General features: G+C 39.2%; 1 protein-coding gene across 13 annotated transcripts in view; it reads right to left on the bottom strand.

The window, feature by feature from the left end:
• The window catches only part of nbeaa (neurobeachin a), a 130,511-nt gene extending 116,892 nt beyond the window's left edge, over window positions 1-13,619 (bottom strand). For 12 of the 13 annotated variants that reach the window (XM_089126461.1, XM_089126462.1, XM_039676870.2 and 9 more), the window contains exon 1: window positions 13,032-13,619. In XM_089126461.1, the coding sequence (XP_088982587.1) occupies window positions 13,032-13,313 (282 nt within the window). In that variant the 5' untranslated portion in view covers window positions 13,314-13,619. The remainder of the gene's footprint in view (window positions 1-13,031) is intronic. The other variant, XM_039676879.2, reaches the window with a different exon arrangement.
• Window positions 13,620-14,479: the final 860 nt, after the last annotated feature.

A 14,479-nucleotide genomic window follows, 5' to 3' on the forward strand; every position in this document is an offset into this window, starting at 1 on the left:
GTATGATTTTTCAACAGATACTCAAATATCCAAAATGATAACACCAATGTTTCTTACTTGCCAAGTGTGTTCTTAAATATCCCAAGAAACCGCAATTTGGGGAGTTGTTTACAGCTATAAGCGTATTTCTAGCCCTGATTTTCTCCTCAAGAACATCTCATTTGATGCAGAGCAGCTTATCCGACTCATACCTGCCGATCACAGCGTCCAAGAGGCTTGTAATGCCTGGAAGTACATGACATTCCTGCCAGCACTGGATGTCTGAGCTAAATAGAGACAACTTTGTTCACTATTGGGAACGAGAAAGAGTTTCATCCAATGACGTATCTGGAGATTTGATTGTGACATTGCAGTTTCACATTCCCAAATTCAACCTGGAAAATAACTACTTGCAAAACAACTGAACCCTGTTACGTTTCATTCGCAGCGCAATGGCCGTTAATTCAAACATTAAAACATGAATATATAGCAATGAACACACTATAAGCACTTGTATTTGTTTTTCCTATTATTGTTCCCAAAGTTGTTTGCAGCTGAAAACCATCAAATCTATTTTCAAATTCAATCATTTCAGCAGAAGCAGGAGCTTTGTTAGCAGATGGTGTGACAAAGACGGTCTACTCAGGAGTCCGAATCTTTCCATTCATTTATCATTTTATTTTATGATTGTTTTCTTTACGCTTACTCCAAGCATTTGTGCCTCTCGTCTAGCCAAAAGAGGTTCTGATTATTCAGAGAAATTGGGAGCCAGATGCTATGCAGAATGTGTACGAACCCATTACACTGCCTGTAGGAAAAGGGATACTTCACCTCTGGAAAGGTGAATGTGTATTTAAAATGGGTCATTTACATAGAATAAGTGTGAAATTGGAGGTTTCTAGACTAAGAAAAGCCAGAAAATGTATTTTTGGCTTATGTGGATGAAAGACAACAACTCCCAGAATGCACTTGCTTCGCTGCCCTAGCAGGCCACGCCTACCGGTAACAGAGCGCAGTAGTTAAACAACAAGTCTAGGCTACTAGTGAGTCTCCGTGATGAGTCTGCCCGAAAATGTGTTTCGAGATCGCCCAAAATGTCCGGGATTGGGCTTTTGCGTTCTACAGTCGCCATTCATCATGTTTACTGTGGCGAGTGAGGGTCGCAGGAGAACGGCATCGACGGCCGGACATGTCCGGGTAAAAGAGGATGGTAACCCCGACTACTCAGCTTTCTCCACAGAACAAGAGCCTGCTAGCTTAGCTTCCAAAACAAGATGGCCGACAGTATGTGTTCATTCTGTGAGTGAGATCGCCCTCTATGGGCGGATTGAGGACATGCGAGACAGACCCGACTACTGACTGTAGTCTTTAACCTCTGGACAAAAAAATCCTCAGATGACACAAAATGACGATTTTTCCGTAATCAGAGGATTTTTTTCCAGACAAAAAATACATAAATCTCTCGTCTCAGGGGGATATGAAGGTGGAAAGCACAGTAATTCGAAAATACTACAGGTTTACTACTAATAAAAAGCTTAATGCTAAATCCTGAAGTATCCAGTTAACCACAAAAAGTTCTATAAAAAGGTCTGCCCATTACAATCACATTGTCTGGCCTCTGACAGCAATGAATCTGTTTTGACCTTGCAGCAAACACTCAGCAAACACTTCCCATCATTGAAACCCTGATTGAGCGATTACAAGAGGCATGAGAAATATATATTTTTCAATAACTCTTGTAGGCTCTATTCACCCTTTATTTGTGTTGCTAAACCTCTGCAAAACTTTCCACTACACAAAACCAGTAAAGCAAGGCAAAACAACTATAACAGTATAACAGTAATGGCTGCGAAGCACTTTACTAACTTTATTTCCCATTGGACAGCTGAAAGCGTCAAACAAGTGTGGAATGATTCAGTTAAAATAAACTCCATATGGTACATGTTTCACTTACGCTGAGGTTAGGATTCTGCTGCCGTCAAACGCGAGCAAATTTATGACCGTCTCCGACTCAAAATTCTAACTTCAGTGTCAGATTCTGGGCTCTCATCCAGAAAGATCAGGGATACTGGAAAGAATCGTTCCCAGAGTGCAGAAGCTTGATGATAGACAATACCAACTTATCTGTTTTAAAACGGCTCTGCAATAGCATAGAGATTACATGTATAGAGACTCTCATTAGCAGAGATAAGAGTCGTGCTCATGAAGCTTTATAAAGAAGGCCCTGGACAGAGAAGCGCCGTTGGAAATACGTCACAAAGGGGCACTGGCTCCAAAATTGGCAGGAACACTGGACTGATCTAGTATTATGCTACAGTTCTTTTCTTAAAGGGATACTTCACCTCTGGAAAGATGAATGTGTATTTAAAATGGGTCATTTATGTAGAAGAAATGTGAAATTGGAGCTTTCTAGACTGAGAAAAGCCAGAAAATGTATTTTTGGCTTATATGGATGAAAGACAACAACTTCCAGAATGCACTTGCTTCGCTGCCCTAGGAGGCCACGCCTACCGGTAACAGAGCGCAGTAGTTAAACAACAAGTCTAGGCTACTAGTGAGTCTTCGTGCCCGAAAATGTGTTTCGAGAATCGCACAAAATGTCCGGGATTGGGCTTTTGCGTTCTACAGTCGCCATTCATTATGTTTCCTGTGGGACGGCCGCGGGAAAACGAAGCGAGGCCGGTGGCGTGATTACCGATGACCGACACCTGTGAGACTCACCGCTCTCGTTTCTCTCACGGAGGAGCGGGAATTTTCTTAGTAATGTTAAAACGCACATCAACCGATCACTTGTTTAGCGTTCATGTAAACAGTACATTCAGATTCACCAATCGGAATGAATTCAGTTAGATTGAAACAAAAGCTGTGCATGTAAACAATGAAAAACCAAAAGGATGGTAACCCCGACTACTCAGCTTTCTCCACAGAACAAGAGCCTGCTAGCTTAGCTTCCAAAACAAGATGGCCGACACTATGTGTTCATTCTGTGAGTGAGATCGCCCTCTATGGGCGGATTGAGGACATGCGAGACAGACCCGACTACTGACTATAGTCTTTATCCTCTGGACAAAACATCCTCCGATGACACAAAATGACAAATTTTTCCAGACAAAAAATACACAAATCTCTTGTCTCAGGGGGATATGAGGGTGGAAAGCACAATAATTCGAAAATACTACAGGTTTTCTACTAATAGAAAGCTTAATGCTAAATCCTGAAGTATCCATTTAAACCCTCTTCTTTCATAAGAGCCTCTCTTCTGAAAAGCTCTTATAAAAGGGGCTACTGCCCAAGTTGCAACCTTATCAAGTGGAATGTGCAGCCTTTTTATATAAAAAAAAAGTCAAGATGAAAATCATGGAAAAAGGATGATGTTTGTGCATCTAGCCCAGACCTAGGCTGAATCTTCAGACATTTTCATCATTTTCTGCAACGATATTGAGCAAATATGGATTTAAACATGGTCAAATGTCATATGCTAAAGGGAGCTGAGAGTAATAGTTTACACCAAAAACAATAACTGTAAGAATTAAAGCTGCAAGCAGCATTTATCGGGGTTCAAGCACTTAAGGTTTTTGAGGACAAAAATCATCAAAAGGCATTCATTTATTTTAGTAAGACCATTTACAGCCAATACAGGCAATTTACCATAGGTGGTTACCATCAGATGGATTCGGATTTGCTGTCCATGTTTATTGTTCATCAGCTAGAAAACATAATTGTGAAGGTCATTCAAATGATATCATTACAGTTGTAGGCTAGCGTGGACTTCCCTATTCTCAGAGAAACAGAATGATTACTAAAACATTATAGTTATCATCCATTGTGTGAATGGCCAGGCACAATGTGACAAAAACTATAAATCCGACCTGTTCCATATTAATATATCAAGTCACAGAGAAATTGGGCTAACTTTGGGCAAAAACATTACAGTCCACACTGTAAAAAAAAAATGTGTTCAATTTACGGTAAAATACCGGCAATTGCGGTTGCCAGAAATTTTCTGTATAAATACAGCAGGAAGCCTTTACGGTAACAAGGTTTTAAAGACTTAACTTAACGTATTTCATTATCTGATATAATGTTAAATTATCGACCAATAAAAGTATTAATACCTGTTTTTTTTTACCATTATAATACACTGACAACCAACAATCACAGCAGTGATGAGTCACATGATATTTGGAAACTTAAGAAACTTATTATTAATATATAGAAGCTTCATAGTGTCATTCACTCAAACATTAAACACCATCGTGGTACATGGTATTTAACAACATTAAATATCACATAAAACTCTAATATGCATTGCATAACTGATTAGAAAATGACTAAGCACATTATGAAGAAAAAATTATTTCAACAAAAATACATCAAATGCGAAGTGTCACGCAGGGAATTGTGGGAATGTCAATTTACGTTTTTTCACTGTAAATTATACAATGAGTTGATCATTTTCACATTAAAAACTGTAAATTTAACGTTATTTTACAGTAAAATAGTTCTATCACAGTTATTTACCGTATATAGTAAGGAAAGGTTCTGTAAACCAATTAACAGTTTTTCACTGTAGCATTTTTACCGTTAAAATCACGATCATTTGCAATGATCAATGGGGATGCAAATGTCAGTGGTCACGGTGTGGACAGGAAGAGTAGAAGTGCTAAAAGCCAGTCGTGCTCGCCACGGGCAGCTAACATGTCAAAATAAGCATGAAGTTGATAAGGTTATGGGGAAAACACACCGTTCGGTCACAGTAGAAAAAGAACATATTATATCCAAGTGAAAAGGGAAATGAGGGAAGTACTACAAGGTTGTCTTGAATTACAATCAATAAAAGGCATTATAGCTCAGGGTAAAGAATATTGTAGTAAATTGCACATCAAATATAGTCATGTGCTTGCCTTTAACAAGATTTTAATCAATGCAAGTGTCCTTGCTTTATGTCCATCTGCCCGTGGATAAAATATGGACACAGCAAGCTGAGACCCGCAGATGTTCAGCGTCGACCTTCCCAACAAATCAGACACGTACGGAGTGATGTTATGCGGTTCTTTACTGGTGACTTTGTGTGTATTTTGTAAAAGCATATTAAAGCATACTAAATGTCATCTAGTCGTGTCTGATTGTTTTTTTTGTTTTTTTTATCAATTCAGACATGTAGAGCAAAGATGTTCATGTAGGACATCCCAAATCATTTTAAATCTAATATACTGCTGATAAAAACGAATCATTTTTACACCAAAACTCACAGTACTCACTACACCAAATATTTAGCAGAACTGCCATAAAGCACTTTTGAAGAAAAAAGTGGCCCTTCTACCTTGTTCTGAATTAATCTATCACGATACATACATAGCTCACAAAGCATTCTCCGCGTCAGACAAGTGTACGAATCACTTCCATCTACATAACTAATGAGTGAAGTCAATAATGACGAATGTTAGGAGCTGCACCCTGCCTGTATGCACTTGTTCTCTAATGAAACCGCCAGGTTTAATGAAATTCCTGTCTCAAGGTCTTCACAAAGAAAAATGTTACCCTTCAAGCTCAAACAATTTACATTAAAACAGGAAGTTTGGTCATATTGGAGGAAAGACATATCTTTTTGTTAGATCCAGTGGCCTCTAGTGACAATCACACGCAGAACTTTGGGTAAGAAAGATTTTGTTTTTTAAGAAATTTATACTTTTATTCAGCAAGGACGCGGTACATTTACATCAGTGTATGAATGAGTGAGGGAATGTGAGGCAAACGTAAAGCACTTTGGTGGCCATTGGGTTTGTAAAAGCGCTATATAAATGCAGTCCATTTATATTTAGTATTTTGAATCAATTTATCAACAAACAAACAAAAAAACACTGGAAAAAACTATTGTGGTTTCCACAAGCATATTAAGCAGCACTGCCTGAGCACAACCATTTTCAACTTTAATAATGATATGAAATATGTTATTAAGCATATTATAGAGCGATTCCTGAAGGATCATGTGATACTGAAGAGACTGGAATCAGATTTGCACAAATAAAATACATTTTAAAATATATAAAAATAGACAATAGTTTTAAATCGTAATAATATTTTTTAATATAAGTGATTTAATAATTACAGTAAATACACTTGGGGTATAACAATATAACGCCTCAATATATCGCAATAGAAAATGCAACAATATGTATCGTGGATAGTTCCCCAAAATAAAAATTCTCACAAAGGTTTTAGTGTCAGTTCTACATTAAACTACTATATATAATGTTGATTATAATGTATAATTATGCAATAGGGGAATATTTATGGGTCCTGATAATGCCACATGACTTATGTAACTTGACCAGTAAAAAAGTGTCCAACATTATTTTAAATATATATAAGTTACATATATCTAGTCAGAAAAAGTGCAAGAATATTTGTCTAAAATAATTCTGTATTTTCAGCTTCAGAAAGAATCATGAATATTGTTATTCTGGTGTCACCATTGTCCTTGGGTTACAAGCACTGAGTCCAAGCCTATTCATTTAAACCCACAATGTAATATCAAATTTAGCATTTTAATCAACAGTACATTTTTTGTTAACCTTTTACCTGTCTTGGAGCATCGCAATAATATCGTATCGTGATATGTATCGAATCGTGACATGAGGGTATCGTTACACCCCTAAAATACATCGAATAAATACAAAATAAATACAGCCTAGGTGAGAATGAGACTTAATACCTTAATTTTATACTGACCTCAAACTCTTAAACTGTATAGTAGTGTACATTAGCTAAAAGTGTTCATCATGAATATTAGCATATACATGACCTCAAATCCACAAAACATGTAACTTTACTGTGGCAGAACGCAACCCTCCTCCTTCTCTCTGAAAGCTTTCAGCGTTGACCGATGATGTAGCCGTGTCACAGGTTAATGCAAGCACTTTCATTAAAGCAAGAGATCAGTCTTACAGTAGGAGGTAAAGAAGATTAGCGTGGCTTTGTTCTCATACTCATTAGCTACTGTCACATCTGCTGGATCCATGAAATGTAAATTTACGGTAAACAATTAATTAATTGATTATGCGGCTTATCTGATTGTGAGGGCCTGATTTCATATCCGCTTCTCTATTGTTGTTTAGTTCTGCAGGCAAACAAACTGATCCTATAGGTTACATGCGCTGTGCCACTTCACGCTCCCTTGTGCTCTTTTGACCTTAGAGATTACGGATCCCGTGAAGATTTGCATGTACTTTGTGTTACGCTGAGCGGTCTCATACCGTTCCATGCATGGCTACGTCCTGAATGAGCGATATAGAGCTGTGCTGCTGTCTCTGTGGCCAACAAGGACTGTTTGTGCTGACTGTGCAGAGCATCCTGACCTTGGTGATTCGGCAGAGTGGATGTGAATAATGAGATGATCTCTTTGGACAGACAACAACCACTCAGCCACAAGAGAGTGAAAAACCAAAGATGTTCCTAATGTGTATTTAAGATATAAACAGACACCTCAAAGCAGGGTCAAAATTATTATATTTTGCATTAGATCTGGTTATATATATATTTCAATATTAAAATGCATTCTCACTAGTTTTGAAGTAATAAAGTGACTCGCATAGCAGAGCCTTGCCACACGCACAAGTTTTTTTTAAAGAAATTAATACTTTTATTACGCAAGGATGCCTTAAATTTATCAAAAGTGAGGTAAAGACATGTTTAAAGTCTATAATAGCTGCATGTAAAATAAATGCTGTTATTTAGGATGTTCTATTTATCATATAATACTGAAAAATGTGTTGGGGTTTCCACACAAATATGAAGTAACAAAACTTTGATGATAATAATAATAAGAAGAAATGTTTCTTAAGCTCCAAATCAGCATAATAGAATAATTTCTGAAGGATCATGTGACACTGAAGACTGGAGTAATGATGCTGAAAATTATTTCTTATTTAAAATTGTTATTTTTGAAAAGTTTTTTTTTAACTATTTTATCAAATAAATGCAGTCTTGGTGAGAATAATAAAATAATTTTAATTAAAGGTGCATTGCGCAAGTCTCTGAGTTTTTGCAGAACTACGCCCCCTCTGGTGACAAGCGAAACTGCAACCAGAGGTGTGCACGCTCAAGGACCACACACACACACACGCTTACACGAGCTGTTCATAACCAAAGGAGCATCAGCCGCACAAATCTTACAGTCATAAAGTCTTCAGAGGTAATAAAGTTACAAATCTGCAAGTCATTTTAAATATATAAGGAGAGGCATTTGAGTAAATTACACACTTATGTGTGTGTGAGGGGAAAACGTTCGGGTTTTTGTTTCCATCTATCTCCATGTTGAACTGTTTTATGTGTTTACTGTATCCACTTATGATTGTATTATTATGGAAACACGTTCATGAACAAGTTATTACTTTTATCCCATTTGAGCTGTAGAGCCGACCGGAGATCTCTCCATTTGTTGAAAGCTTCCCGATGTCGACTCTCTGTCGACCTGGCACTAGACAAAAGTTGTATTTTCTTTTTCTTACGTGGAGTTTGCGTTGGGGTTTGGATTGAACTACAAGCCGGTCTCTTTGAATCCATCTTCTACTTTTGTGAAAGTTGACTAAAGTTGTGTCGCTCGAGTTGTCTTCGCTGATACGGAGAATGGCGGCGAATACACAAACCTGCCAGACATCGCCAGGTTAGCGTGAACGCGCATGATGTCACGCCCAGTCTCAAATCCATCCCGAATCCCTCTTATTTATTTCACTGTACAGGATTATAGAGGCAATCGCAGTGATCAGAGAAGGGCACATCAGCACATCAGGCGATTGTTTAAGCATGTATGGGTTAGAATAGAAAAACGTCTATATTTAACATGAAATGTTGCGCAATGCACCTTTAACAAAATATATAAATATTTAACCAACCCTAAACTTCTGAATGGAAGTGTAACTGTATGTTAAACTAAAGATATGTTCCAATTGGTTTGCATTTTCCTTTCCATTGTGGACAGACAAAATGCTTGACACTGATTAGAATACGTTTTTAAGGTGAAATCTAACAAACTTGTTTACTTGGTTTAAAATGTTTACTACTTTTACACGACAGTGGATTTAGTGTCAAATATCCTCCTGTCCAGATCGCAGAGCTGATCCAGTTGGCCGGGAAGAGATGACAACAGTTGGTATGGTGGGAAGAAAGCAGCACAATCCCATGGTGCCGTTTCCATGGCAACTATGATGCTTTGCTAATGGCAGGGGAGTCTAAACGTCAGGCCCTCGGTGGCAGTCTGTGCATGTGTGTGCGCGTTACGTGTGGGTAGAGAAATGAGAGAGGGGGGGGGACGAGAGACAGTGAGCAGATTGGCTCAGTGTGCCTCTCACAGAAGAAAGTGAATGGCGGGAGGTAAAGGACGACCACGCATTAAAGAAAGGCAAATAAAATTACTGTATCATGAACAACATTACATCTCCCTCGCCACGCACACAAATTGCCACTAATATTATAATTGCAGCCTACATATTTCCAGTACAGGATTAATGTAATACAGTACAGCGGCTAAAAAGACGAAGCCCGTTTCCTGATTTATCTGAGGGTGAACTCAGCAAGACTGCAGCTACGACTACAATAGTAACTATGTCAGATCCACAGGGAGGGAGCTGTGAGCCCTGCATACAGTCAGGGAAGTCTTCCTGTGATCCACGCTAAATAAAAGACACCGTGGCCCTCCACACATAAACAGAAATGATTTGAAAATAGACCAGAGGTAGGATTGCAGAAATAGATCTGGCAGCTAGGCTTCTCGCATGCGTGTTTTATAGAACATTTGCATTGCATGTTGTAAGGAACTGCCCTCATGAAGAGGGCCACAGGACACCCGTTCATCCCTCCGCCAGATCAAGCCCTCTCAACAACTCCTGCGTGTGTCATTTGTTCAGAAGCTGGGTGGCAGGGATGTCTGGCATACCACTGTAAGGCCACGAGGTTGAGGACGAGTCTAATTACATTCAGGGTCTAACAGCAGTGCTTCACAACATGTGTTCTCTGGTCTGAATTTCAATTGCAAGCAGGGAAACAGTGGAGAAAATAAAACGCCCTCAGCCCTCAGAAACTGCCATGAACTGGCAAAAGACGAGCCCTATCATATTCAAATTTCTTCACAACACCTTCAAAAGTAGAATGTTCGGTGTATCTTTTTTTCCTGAAACGCATAGATTTCACCCAAGCCCTGCGGAATCGCCAATTAATTAAGGTGATCGGTACATCTGCTCTGCTAAATGGCATTTACCATCCATCAATACCGGCTGTACTCAGGCAGAAGCAGCGGTTTCAGACAAAGCTGAATAATACATAAGGTCTACCCCACCTACAGTGTATCGGCATTGTGCCAAACACTATGCAATGCTTCTCTCTTTCCCTATGTTACTGCTACGTTCTTTGACCAGCATTAAAAAACAATGGAAACCATAATTTCTGCCAAAACACCATAATTGCTACAGTTATTGTTACTATTGCAAGAATAAAATTCATTAAAACATGTTTTTTTTTTCTTTAGTCGAAAACGCTTTTATTAATGACTGATGGATTGTGGTGACTTGCAATAATACAATAGTAACTGGATGGTATTAATGTGCATTTCCAACGCTATCTCATGACCAATTCGTATGAGTGATTAAAAAGTGGCTTAATTGTACTAAGTCATACTCGACCTCACTCGTACGAATTCGTACGATTTGTCTAAACCCACCTGATGGGTAGGTTTAGGGGCGGGGTCAGGGGTAGGTCATTCGTACGAATTCATACGAATTGGCCAATTCGTAAAATATGAACGATTTAACAAAAATCGTACTAATTGTTACGAATTGGGAAGGAAGCAGATTGACCCACAATGCACATCATTTCAAATTACTAATAGATATAATTTTATTTTTAAAAACTATCTACAGCTGCCAAATGGCCAATTGTTAAACGTTAGAATTTGTTCCAATGAATGATCCAAAAAAGATCATAGATTATAAATAAAAAAAACATTTCATATTACACTGAAAATGTGCTAGTTGCACTTGTTAAGGTGTCCTTGACAATGTTACAAAGTCTACAAAGGTTCTCATTACAAAAAAAACTACTAGGCTATACAGTTGGGTCAAAAAACAATAGAAGGGCTAAGAGCTGACAGGATGGCAAGTGACTTCTTATTTAAAACGTTCATCGTCCGCTTTGTATTAGCCAAAGCACAGCATACATAGGAAGTACGTTGGTATAATTTCATTTACCGATCTAAACTGGAATAGTGAACTCTGTGGAGTCACATGGCCCGCCAGTAGCTCATTGAACCGCCTCTGTGGAGCTGCGCTTCTCTCTTCGGTTTAAATCGCGTTGGCTCGGGGTTTCAGAGCACATCACCACTGCAGCAACCCCCACCCTCCTCCTCCTCACCCTCCTCCTCCTCCACCTGCTTCCACATGCACGGCTACAGGAACTCTGCATCCCTGCGCATAGAGCAACTGCTGCGGCATCCCCTCACTGGAATCACCACAGACATGTTTCTAAACATCCAGCACTCTAAATTAACGACCCGACGCCTCCTATTAAAGAGTAAACACCAATTGTGACTATAAACCGTACGCTTATGGTCTCTATAGTGTATATAATTACACAGCAAGCCGTTTTGCTAAGTCGTAGAATGGTTTCGATAACGTTTTTAAACAGATATCGAGATGGATAACGTGATTATCCGTTTTCACAACGTTGCAGAAACATTGTTAAGCGGGCCGTTTTAGGAAATGATAGCAATAGCATACTAGCTATAATATGGGCCTATATTCGTAGCTAAACTATTACCAACTCTCATTATGTATTTTCCAAACTTTTTAGAAGTGAATATGATTTGTCCTGAGGTAAAAGTGTCTTGCCTCAGAAAACCTGTCCTATCAAACTCTCTGCGCGCCGCTCAAATGGTTTTAACCCATTGAATCTTCCATTCATAAATATGAACTAGCAATTTACCTAGGTGAAATGTTTGTCATTTGTAACGTTGAACTAGGCCAGTTTATAAACCGCTGGTTTTAAGAAAATAAAAACGTTGACAAATAACGTTCACTGCGTTTCTTGGTTTGTTGTAAAGCACATTATATTAAACTACTTTTTTTTATCTGTGGGCTGATTTGTATGACTTAAAAAAAAAACTGCAACGTTGTAGGCTAACATGTAAAACGTTTCATACAGCTTTAAGAAGGCCTAGCTCGATCGGCCAATTGTAATTATTGATAAGGACGTCGGTAACGAAATCTCCATCCCTTCCTTCAAAACAAAGATGCTCCCAGCATCCCATGCAGCAGGCATTACTGAATCTGTGTTAATGCGTTTTCTAAGCCGTTTCATAACAAGAATTCAGTCAAAGCCCGCTTTAATCCACCTCGCTTACCAGCCTGTGGCCTCCACGAGCAAAAACAGCAGCCATATCGAACATATAGCCAGACACATGAGGATATAACAGGTGCCAAACACAGCACACTATCACAGCTTAAAAATAACGAGCATCACAGACGACAGGTTAACGCGCCCTGAATATTAATTACACCCACACTGCTGTATACATCTATGAGAACTAATCCATGAATTCCTGCGTCGCGTAACATCTACCCACCAGTCATACTTACACATAAAAACTGAACCCATATTCGTTTGATAACATACGCATGTGTTAAAAAATCGTCTAGGCGAGAGGATTATTAATCTGACAGGCTGTCAATTCCACGAAAAAAATGCATTTGGCGAGTCATTGTTGCAGGCCGGCGTGTTGATACACTGTCAATTTTGCACACCAAACAAACGCAGCGATCACTCTGTGATAGTACGCAGGGAAAATGAATTATGATGTTATGTGCACGATATTTGGTCACCCTAAAGCAAAACTGGTGGTTATGAATCTGAATGGGATGTCAACAAAAGGCAGGGTGACATTCCTCCGGGGAATATTTCTGGCTTTAGTGCATTTGATCAAGAAATCAATTCTCATATGACATCATCTTTATAAACACCATGCGCGCTAAATAAAACATGCGTTCAACAGACTGTAGGCTTACCAGATTTAAAACTGTCTCCACGATATCTCTGTTGCTAACCTCCCCGACCTGGATCAAACCGATGAGCACGGCGAATTTCATCTTGATATTCCGGATCGGAACCGAAGGGTTTATCACCCCGGCCGGTAGAACCACGGCGCCCGATCCAGACACCATCATGTCCCCAGTAACGGAGCCCGTTACGACTTGCTGCCCCGAGCCCGGTGGTGCTAGTGGTGGGGGGGCTTCTCGGTCCGTGAGCGAGGCGGAACCCGGTGCTAAAACCGGTTTCTCGCTCGACATTTCCGACCAGTATCCCAAAAAGGAGCGGTCGCCTCGGTCTCACCTGCTTTTGTATCACCGAGCACTGAGCAGCAGCATCAAATACAGATGAAAAAGGAAAATTCTCGATCGGGTGTCACAAGGCTGTCCTCCTCCTCCTCCCCCTCCGAGAGATGTGCACATCCAAACCCGTTCAGAGGGATGCGCAGAACGAAATCACGTCTAATGTTTGGCGAAACTGCCCCTCTCTCCTCCCGAATCCCGATGTCAGCCGAAGATCGGTGCGGTGTCGGGCTGTGTTGTCTTTCTCAGGACGCCATGACGCCCCCTGTCTGCGGGAGCGCTCACCGCGCCTGCGTGCTGCCGCCCGGCTGTCAATCAAAGGTTGTAGCAAAGCAAGGAGCACGTGCGCGAGGCCCATTAATAGGTGTCTCAGCATTAGGAAAATCAGATTATGTTATGTTGACAATGAAAATTAGAGTGGGATTATTTTGGACCGTTGAACGATTGTAAATAATGCCTTAGCGCAGTGATGTAATCATAATGTGACATTCTCTTTCACAGAGAACATAGGGCCTACAACTTATCAAATTTGCTTGTATTAAATATCAGACAATTGCTTAAATCACTAACTCACAGCTTTCCTTCACTGAGAACCTTGCTATTGTGTTTTCATTTTAGCACTCAGTCAGTGTAAAAAACGAATATGCTTTATCTGAACAAAAAACTTGTGGCAACAGATTACAAGCAATATTATTAATTAAATTTAACAAACTAGAATTGAGTAATAATTAATCAAATTAATTCCTTAAAAGTTAACCATTTAAAATGAGTAAAACTTACAACAACAACCAATTAAACATAAATTGAAGTCACCATTATGGTGATCGGTGTTTGTTTTAAAAGGATTCTGCTTGTTAACATCAGGTGTCTTCAATGTTGCCAATATAAAATAAAGAGTTCTCAATTAATCTTTGACGTCTGTCTGTTAGTGAGATGTTTTTGTTGCATTTTTTGGTGTAAACTTTACTAATTTTAAATGGTTAACTTTTAAGGAATAATTTGATTAATTTTTACTCAATTCTAATTTGTTAAATTTAATTAATAATATTGCTTGCAATCTGTTTCCACAATTATATTGATTAGATTCATTTTTACAGAGAACGCTGTGAATGGGGACGTGAGCT

Source organism: Pimephales promelas, chromosome 23, assembly GCF_988280905.1.
Source record: "Pimephales promelas chromosome 23, fPimPro1.hap1.1, whole genome shotgun sequence".
Taxonomy (NCBI): Eukaryota; Metazoa; Chordata; class Actinopteri; order Cypriniformes; family Leuciscidae; genus Pimephales; species Pimephales promelas.